General features: G+C 40.4%; 1 protein-coding gene across 1 annotated transcript in view; it reads left to right on the top strand.

The window, feature by feature from the left end:
• Positions 1–3,311: 3,311 nt before the first annotated feature.
• Positions 3,312–9,761, top strand: part of AKR1D1 (aldo-keto reductase family 1 member D1) — a 48,323-nt gene continuing 41,873 nt past the window's right edge. Inside the window, exon 1 of the mRNA XM_008697375.2 lies at positions 3,312–3,530. Coding sequence (XP_008695597.2) covers positions 3,438–3,530 — 93 coding nt within the window. The 5' untranslated portion in view covers positions 3,312–3,437. The remainder of the gene's footprint in view (positions 3,531–9,761) is intronic.

Genomic DNA, 9,761 nt, shown 5'->3' with positions numbered 1-9,761 from the left:
TATTGATAGTGGGAAAAGTCAGGGCAGTAGATGGAACCCCTCTGTTCTTACTGCTCAAATTTGCTGTGAACCTAAAACTTCCCTAAAAAATAAAGGCTATCTAAGAAAAAAGAACTCACTGGATGGACTCAGTAGCAGAATGGAGGAAAGAAGACAGAAGAAAGAGTTAGTGAACCTGAATATAATTCAGTAGAAATAATCCAATTGCAAAACAGAAATAAAAAATACTTTTAAAAATGAAAAGAGGAGGGGTGCCTGGGTGGCTCAGCTGGTTAAATGTCCGACTCGGTTATGGCACAGGTGACGATCTCAGGGTCGTGAGATGGAGCCCCAAGTCGGGCTCAACACTGGGGATGGAGCCTGCTTAAGATTCTCTCTCTCTCTCTTCCTTTGCTCCCCCCCTCAAATAAATAAATAATTCTTTAAAAAAAAAAAAAAAGGAAAGAGGAAAGTAGCAGAGTAGGGAACTCCAGGGTTCTGCCCTTTTATAAAAAAGCAACTAATGAGTTGGCTAAAGTGTCAGACTCATTTTTTTGCAGAACTGCGGAGTCTAGTCAAGAACTTAAAACAACAAGGGGTAAGCTTAGTGAAGAAAGAAGTCGCTGCTTGGCAGTAAGAGAGAGGGCTGTGGTGGTTCAAATGGCCCACTGACCATCCCCCACAACCCTGATCCATGGCAGCCATGAGGACTAAGCCCACATTCCTGGTAGAGGATGCTAGTGCCACAGGAAGCAATGGAGATGTTACTCTCAAAAAATTGTTGTGGGTCCCAGTCTGTCTGGTGGCTCCGTGAAGGAACATGCAAAGGTTTGCTTTTATTTTGCCTAACTCGAAGCATTCCTAGGACAAAGGTAGCTGCTCAGGAGGCTTTTGCTGTGTGCATTTAAAGACAGAAATTTCAGGGGCACCTGGCTGGCTCAGTCAGTGGAGTGCGTGGATCTTGGTCTCAGGGGCATGAGTTCAAGCCCCACATTGGGTGTAGAGATTACTTAAATAAATAAACTTAAGAAGAAAGAAATTTTGGCTCTAGCAGCCTGGGGTTAGTTGGGACAACCAACAGACTGAAAAGCCTGGGAAGGAAGAAATTGGGAAAGGAGATATGTGATGGTGAGGGGTGGGGGGCACTTTAATCAAGAAGGTCACACATACTGTCAGGGCTAGGCATGTGGTCAAAAAGTTCTGAGAAGACCCTCAGCTTTTATCTCCGACTGGCCTTCAGGCTCCATGCTAGCTGGAAGCAAAGACTAAGGCAGCATTGTAATTAGTGTGGCTAAGCATTGAACTGGTGCCCTGAAGAGGCCAATCTGCAAAGACTAAGAGAATATTTTTTTCTTTCTTTTTTTTTTTTTTTTTTTTTTTTTACTTTTTGCTCCAGGCATTGAAGGAAACGGTCAAAACACCAAGTGACCATGACTGCTAAGTTAGCTAAACACAGCTTTCACATAACAAATAGCACAGACTTGCCAAAAATAGTTTAGAGAAGTCAGTAAAAAAACAAACAGTAACAACCCACAAACAAGCAGCAGCAGAAACCCCGAGGAGGAGGAAACATCTGATTTTCAGAACTGTCACACTGTAATATTCAAAATTTCCAGTTTTCAACCAAAAAATTACAGAGCATGCAAACAAAAAAATATCACAGGGGAAAAATCACAAGTGTCCGTAAGGATGGTCGGGCATTGGACTTACTAGACAAAGACATGAATCAACTCTCTTAAATATGCTCAAAGAGCTAAAGGAAGTCACAGGGAAAGAACTAAAGGAACCAGGAAAACACCATCTCACCAGATACAGAACATCAGTAAAGAGATAGAAATTGTAAAAATGAACCAAACAGAAACTGTGGAGATTAAAAGTACAATAATTGAAATGAAAACTAACTGGAGGGTTTCAATGGTAGATTTAAGCTGGCAGAAGAATTAGGGAACTGGAAGATAGATCCATTAAGATCATCCAGTTTAAGAAGAAAAAAGAGAAAAGAATAAAAAAATAAATAAACCATACTTAAGACCCCTATGAGATACTATCAAGTACCAACATATACATAACAGGAGTCCCAGAGGGAGACGAGAGGAAGAAACTAAAAGAATGTTTGAAGAAATAATGCCCCCAAACTTCCCAAATTAAATGAAAATCATGAATCTAAATATCCAAGAAGTTCATTGAGCTAAACACCAAAAAGTCAATAATAATAAAAATAGAGAAACATATACGAGCCAGCATCTTAACACGTAAATGTGTACAGTAGGTATTTGTTGGATGGATTTACAAAGGTAGGTGAAGGTCACTATTGCCCATGTGATCTGCCCCAACCTAGTTTAAATCATTGTATTCACTGGCTGATCATATGTATGTAAACGAGAATGACAGTCCCAGGAAGAGGGCAAGTGAATGAGAGGCAATTTTCAGCACACTTTCACCATGCTGAGGTCACCAGGTCCAAAGCTCACATTTTATACACAGCACAATCCTTTGGAGGAAGACTGTATTAAACATTTGTTGGTTGTTTCTCTACCCACTACTTCTTTCCTTTCCCTTAACAATCTCCAGATTATGCCCAGATGAGATTAACCCCAACTCTTAATTTAGAAATGGCTTCTAGTTGTCTGCAGGTGATCAATCTTTTATTTCCACTTTGACATCATGATTGGCTTAGTGATGGATCCATGAAGCAAGAAAGGCAGTGGAGACCAAAAAGACCACTTCTAGGTTGCTGTGTGAGCAATGGGGTAGGGAAAAATCTCTATTTTGTTGAGTTTGTATCTGGAACCATGTCACTCCAAGGACCGGCCACCATCTTTTAACAATAAGGGGCGAGCGAGTCTGCCGAGAGAGCGAGGAAGCAGAGACATGGACTGGAAGGTAAGAAACTGGTTCCGGGCCACATCACTTGTTCTTCTGGCCCAGTGTTTTCCAAACTTAACTAGGTAATAAAATCCCAGATGCCTTCTCAGTTGTGCTGCATCAGAATGCCCAGGCAAGTCCTGGGAAACTACTGTATTCTCACGTGAAGCTAGCCCTCATGTTGAAGCTTTCAGAAATATGAGCCAATAAATGTCCTTTATAATTTAAGAGAATTTGAGATTAGCCTGTTACTTGCCTGGGAAAGCATCCTAACTGGTAGAAGCCATCTAGATTTGTTTCTTTTGGGGTTTTCCCTCTTTTCTTTATAGAGAAGTAAGCATCAGCTCTCAGTGGGTGATGTTATTTACATGCCTCTGATAAAGTTCAAAGGACAACCTCAGGCTTTTCAAAACGACTTGAAAAAAAAAAAACAGGTTGAGAAATACATCTGCTAATCTCTCTTCCCACCCACTGCTCCTCCCTCTAGCTCTCCTTTCTTTGATTAACGAGGCCCTAGAAGATCTTTTCAAAAAGACTTCTCTAGAGGCATCCAGAATCACTCCTAAAAACTTGAAACACAGACTCTCTCCAGGATGAACCTCAGCCCTGCAAACCACCGCGTTCCTCTAAGTGATGGAAACAGCATTCCTGTCATCGGTCTGGGGACTTACTCAGAACCTAAACTGGTAATTTTTTTTCTTTCTCTTTTATTTTAACGCTTTTGAAACTTTCCTAGAGCATAATCTTTAATTCGTTTTGAGTGGATCTCATTGATTTGGTTTTTATAATAATGAAAGTAATCTCCAAGGAGTACTATTTGGCATCCTGAATACTGAGCCAGAGGTTAAAATTATATCAGGGTATAATTTAAAATTATCTTGGATTAGAAAGTGGGACCTTTCTTCTTCCTTCGCTGAAATTTAGCTGAATGGGGATTATTAGAATGAACTGAGGCACGTGAAGTTTCTGAGTTTACTGCTTGTGGGGGGTTTTTAAAACTTATATTTGAGAATTTCCAGTTCAGTCTAACAAACATTTAGTAAAAACCTCCCAGGTATGAAGCACTAGGCTATAGAAGCTTCAAATATGAAGAGAACAGTGTCTGTGCTGCCTAGGGATTAAAAATCAAATAGAGGAAGCAGACTCTTTAATAGCTAATTGTAGAACAATGAAGATAAGAGTAAATGCTATCCTAGAACTATAAACCATCTCTCTGAAAACACGGACAAGGGAATAGTTAAATTTGACTTTCAAGATTGAGTGGGTTTCCATTTAAACACAGTTTCTACTTATAAGAAAAATATCTTTCTGCCTTCCTCATTGCAATTCAAATTTAATGCTGATTACCAGAATAAAGAGTGGTATGTGTAAAAATGCTACCAGATTTGTGGGATTGCGTAGGAATGACTTCTGGAAAGCTAACTGTGAGTTAGAAGGCAGAGAGGGAGAGCTGAGGCAGGACGTCTGGGGCAGAAGGGGAAGTATTGAGGCACAAGGATAAATGATACGTCCGGCAAAGACCAAGCCCGCAGTGGCTGGTCAAAGGAATTAGTGGTGGAAGCAACGGCAGCTGGCTCTGGAGATGCAGGTTGACACTAGATCATAAAGGACCTTGAATACCATGCCAAGGAGTTGGAGCTTCACTCTGCATAAAAGGAGGAATTATGTGAAGTTTGGAAACAGAGGAAAAGCATCACGAGATCAGTGCATTTGAAAGATAACTCTGTGGCAGCATAGAGAATGGAAGGCAGAAAAAAGAAAAATAAGCCAAGAGTAGTTAACTCTTGTATCACAATCCCACATTCCACTGCAACTGCCCAGTCCCCTTGTTTTTGATAATGCAAAGGAAAATCACTGTTGGAACAATTACAATGGTCTGGGTCATTGGCCCCTTCCTCTTCTTACTTTGCCCATTGTCTGTCTATGACCTCATTCATTCACAATCTTGGCTGCAACAACATCCATGCAGAGACACCTAAATCTCTATTTCCTATTTTTTTGTTACATATCCCCATACAGCTGTGGACTGGCTACATCAGAACCACTTGGGGATTTTTTTAAAAAATACAGATCCTTAGGCCTCACCTCTAGCGTACTGAATCTGGGTCTTTAGAGGTAAAGGCTGCTTTTAACAAGCTCTTTGGATAATTCTGTTGGACAGTCAAGTATGTACTCTGTCTTTACAGACACCTCTAACTCAGTATGACAAAAGTACACTATCCATCTCCCCTTCCCCCACTCCCGAAAATACTTCTCCTCCTGGCAAATAACACTACCACTCTGAGCCCCTCATGCCAGAAGTCTGAGTATATTCCTTCATTCTGCCCTCTTCCTCATGTCTCCTTGTCCACATTACATCCAAACGATGGCTGTTCAACTTATCTCAGAAATCGGTTTTCAATTCACACTCTCCTCTTTATCTCCTTTGTCACTGTCTTAGTTGAGGTTCTTAATTTATCGTTAGGCTATTCTTTCTATTTTGTCCCCTCCAATTAATGATCCAAAGTGGGGCTGTCAGGATCTTCCTCAGACCCAAATCTGATCATGTCACTCCTGTGCTTAATTATTTCAATGGCTGTCTATCAATTACAAGGTAGAGTCCACATTCCTTACCTTGCACACTGAGCTTTCAAGGTTCAGTCAAGACCCGTCTGTCCAGCAGAATCTACCACCACTCTTCCACCTCTCCCTCTGTGTGTGGAACATAACTGCTTAAGTTCCTTGAACAACTCTCCCGTCTCCATGCTTGTGAACATGCTGCCTTCTACCTGGAACATGCTTTCTCCTGGTTTGTTCAGTTAGACAACTTCTACTAACCCTTGAAGACTCAGCTCAAGGACACTGCTCCATAGAATCCCATCCCTCCAGCCACCACAACTTGCCCCTCTTGCATGTTCATCTGGCCCCTTTTACTTGATTCTACTGTAGCTCTTATCATACTGTATTATAATCCTTGTTTCTCTGCAAGCTGCCCCACAAGACTGTGAAATTCATTATGAAAGGGAGAATGTCGTGTTCAATTCTCTATTTCCAGGATAGTATCTAGTATGTAATGGGTATTCGGCTGATACTTTCGAATTAATAAGTTTGTAAAAGGGGATCTCTATGTTTCTGAGCATCAGAAGCTAGGGAGATATAAATGGATATGATAATAACAACTAACATTTTGGGGACACTTAACATGTGCCAGGAACTCCTTTAAGTGCTTCACATTACATGTATTTTCTAATTTAATCCTTAAGACATTAGGAAAGATATACCATTTAACTCCATTTACAGATGATAAAACTGAAGTATAGAGAGATTAAAAAATTGCCCCAAACTTACAATGCTAGGGAACAGAGCTTGGATTTGAACCAATGTACTTTGGGTCCAGATCCAATGTTCTTTTTTTTTTTTTTTTTAAGATTTTATTTATTTATTTAACAGAGAGAGAGAGCACAAGCAGGGGGAGTGGCAGGCAGAGGGAGAGGGAGAAGCAGGCTCCAAAGAGGAGCAGGAAGCCCCAAACAGGGCTCGATCCCAGGACCCTGGCATCATGACCTGAGCCAAAGGCAGACGCTCAACAGACTGAGCCACCCAGATGCCCCCCAGATCCAATGTTCTAATCCCTATACTCTATTACCTGTTAAGAATATATCTAATGTCAATGAAACTGCATATATCTAACTATAACTTTCTATGTGTATTTTCATTTATGAAAGTACCTACGAATATACATCCTGAAAGTATGTAGAATGTGTGTGTGTGTGTGTGTGTGTGTGTGTGTGTCCTGAAACTCAGTCGGGCTCAAAGTGCTGTGCCTAGCAATTAGTACTATTAAGGACCTACTCTATGTTTAGTAATATTAAATGCTATATGTTAGAGACATTCAAAACCAGTCATGTGTTATTTCCCCAAAAAAGAGTTCCCTTCAGAAGACATACACAAGTTAGACAATATGACATAAGAAGAATACCATGAGAAATGAAGATCATTCATACACCAACTACATTTGTGAAATATTACCAGTTGTAAAGTAATAAATGGAGTTAATGGTATGTCTCACAAAATCAGAAACTCTAATGTAAAGAAAAATACACCACATTTATCTGGAAGGTTTGTTGGGCTGCAGAGGGAGATGAGGAATGGGAAGAAAGGAGAATCTGACATAAAGCAGATTCATGGCTTTCTATTCCAAGCTATGCAACTGATAAAACTCCTTTGTCATCTTCCCAGGACTGATGAGGCAGAGGCTAGAACCACCTATGCCCAAGTCAGCCACCGTGACATAAAAGTACTCAAGTAGATTTAGCTTCAGAATCTGTCTTAGTCCTAAAGGCAAAGTCTGATGCCAAAATTTAGTCTTCTCTACTTGGCATGCCCGAGATTTTTTTCAAACCTTCATTCCACAACAAGGGATGCAAGGCAAATGCCAGGCTGAGGTAACTCTTTAACTGAAATTCATGTGTGTTTTGTGTATGTGGTCATGTCAGTCAGTATCTGTCCTGGGATCCTGTTCACTTTTTACACAGAAGTTAGAGAGCAGGAGAGTGCCAGGGACAGATCTAGGCAGGTCTTCGGGGGGAGAAGGGTGGGAGCAGACATGAAAGGCCAAAGTAAGGAAGGCTAACAGTGCCTCCTCTGACCTCTGCCCCATTTAGATTCCACCAGAATATGTGGAGACAGGAACTGGGAAAGCAACTTGGAGGAACAATACTATGAAGCTGTGTGAGGGTCCCCAGCCCAGCTTCTCCTGGCTTTCAAAGAGTTTTCTTTCTCTTAATGTGCCCAAATTTCTTATAAAGGTGTTTCATGCCTGTGGACTCAGGGAATTTGAGATGCAACCAACACTTAGTATCACCAACCACTCTGTGCATTACCCCGCCTGATGATGACTAATGAAAACTAAAACGTGCAAATTATCTGTGTGACTTTTTCCTTTTAAAAGCTTCCCAAATGTTTTCATATAGGGATGCAATGGTCTATAACCGCCTCCCAACAGATTTTCCCTACAGCTCTATCAGGGAAGGTCTGATGGGTGACAGTTTGGGTCTTATACCTTTTTTCAATTTTGATAGAAATTAATTCTGTTTTTATGAACATCGGTCCATGGAGTCAATACCCCATATTTATCAAAAACTTCAAGTAAAACTCAAGAATGTTACCAGACATGCAAATGAGATAAATCCAGGACTAATGGTAAATATTTTGAATAATGGGCAATAATTTAGTTTGATAAATATTAATTGTGTGCCTACCACATGCGGGGCATTTTTCTAGGTAATACAGGGATTGAAACAATGAGGTCTAGAAACAAGGGATTTAAGTGGAGTGACCAAGGACAGAAAAAAAGATACATACAACTAAAATGTAAGGAAAAGCTGAAGTGCTTTAAGAGAGGTAACACTGGTTCAAAATTAAAGTAGCAATAAGCAAATCCAATTATGAGGTAGATCGAGAAACATCAAGTTATGGAGAAGGAGTGGTCTAAGAAGTAGATTGGGGGTCGTAAATGATCCAGTATTCCTTCCTGGGTTGTCCTTGTTGAGATTTCAGTAGCTGCAAGCAGTTTTCACAGTCTGGAGAGTGAGCCAAAGGCTTTGTATCTGGGGCAAAGGAGAGGTGAAGTCCAAACCTTTGATGAGTACCAAGGGGGAGCCTGAAACATCAAGTCTGTTCTGCCCCTGAGCTTGAAGAGGATAGGGGGCACAGGCTTAGGACTCCTTCTCAGGATTTTGCCATCCTTTAAATATCCCTTGCTTTCTCCTCAATGCCCATTGAATCCCGTCCCTTCTCTCAACCTAAGAAACCCTGTTTCACCTTGTTCTTATACCAGGTATGTTTATTATACACTGGGGACAGCATGTTAAAGGAAAAGAATAATGCAATGATGATTGTTAAGCATGATAAGGAGAACTTTATTCAAGGATGAGTGCTGTCATGATAGGTCTAGGAACCACTGTGATGGGATTTTGCAGGGGGACAGAGAGGTTGAGCTCCCACTCCTAGTACAACATGGACAAGTGGGAATTTATAGCCAAGGACCAAGGTGGGGGTCAGTGGATGGAAAGTTACTGAGAGGACACATCCAGGATAAGAGGTGATTCTTGCTAGCCACCTAGACATCACCTGGGCAATGGTGGCAGATGAGGAACCTGATTAGACAGGGAGGGGGATCAGATATGGAGGCTGGGTGGGTGTTGCTAAACTGACTTATCAGGATTCTTGCTGAAGTTGGATGATGCAAAGGCAAAAAATCTTTGTCAGAGGTGATGGTGGTTCGATAGCCTCTACCTAAAGAGACCAGGAAACAGGCAGGAAGCACAGTTAAGTGTCCTGGGGAGCTAAGTCTATTTCTCCATGTTGTCCTGCTTTCCCATTCTGATAACGGGAATGAGTGCAAGAATAAGTAGAACCAGAGATCCTACTGACCAGTCCAAGATTAGCAACTTTCTCCACTACAGCCGATGGTATGCATGAGCAAGGGTCCAGTGTGGCCTGATTTTCTAGCAGTTTTTAGAAAATATTATAAAGTAATTATTAATTTTTAAGTAATAGCAACTCATTTGTAGTTTTGTAAAACGCTCTGTGGGCTAATATGCTGAGGGTCAAGAATTCAGTTGGTGTTTATTTTTACTTTTAGTATAGTGTATATCCTGAGTTCTTTCCAGTACCTATGATCTCCTTACCCTCACACACCTGCTGCAGAAGCCTTGGCTTTTAAAAATTAAACACTAAGAAATGACCTCTGCATTTTGTTTATATATATGTATATAAAATATATTATATAAATATAATAAATAAATATAAATGAACTGATATATATATATCACTCCTTCCATATATTATGGAATATGATATATATATACCATTATATATATATTGCATATATATACCATATATATATATATATATATATATAGATGAAAAAAACA

Source organism: Ursus maritimus, unplaced genomic scaffold (genome assembly GCF_017311325.1).
Source record: "Ursus maritimus isolate PB19 unplaced genomic scaffold, ASM1731132v1 scaffold_3, whole genome shotgun sequence".
Taxonomy (NCBI): Eukaryota; Metazoa; Chordata; class Mammalia; order Carnivora; family Ursidae; genus Ursus; species Ursus maritimus.
The sequence above is the reverse complement of the archived record's forward strand: the minus strand, read 5'-3'. Positions and strand labels throughout refer to the sequence as shown.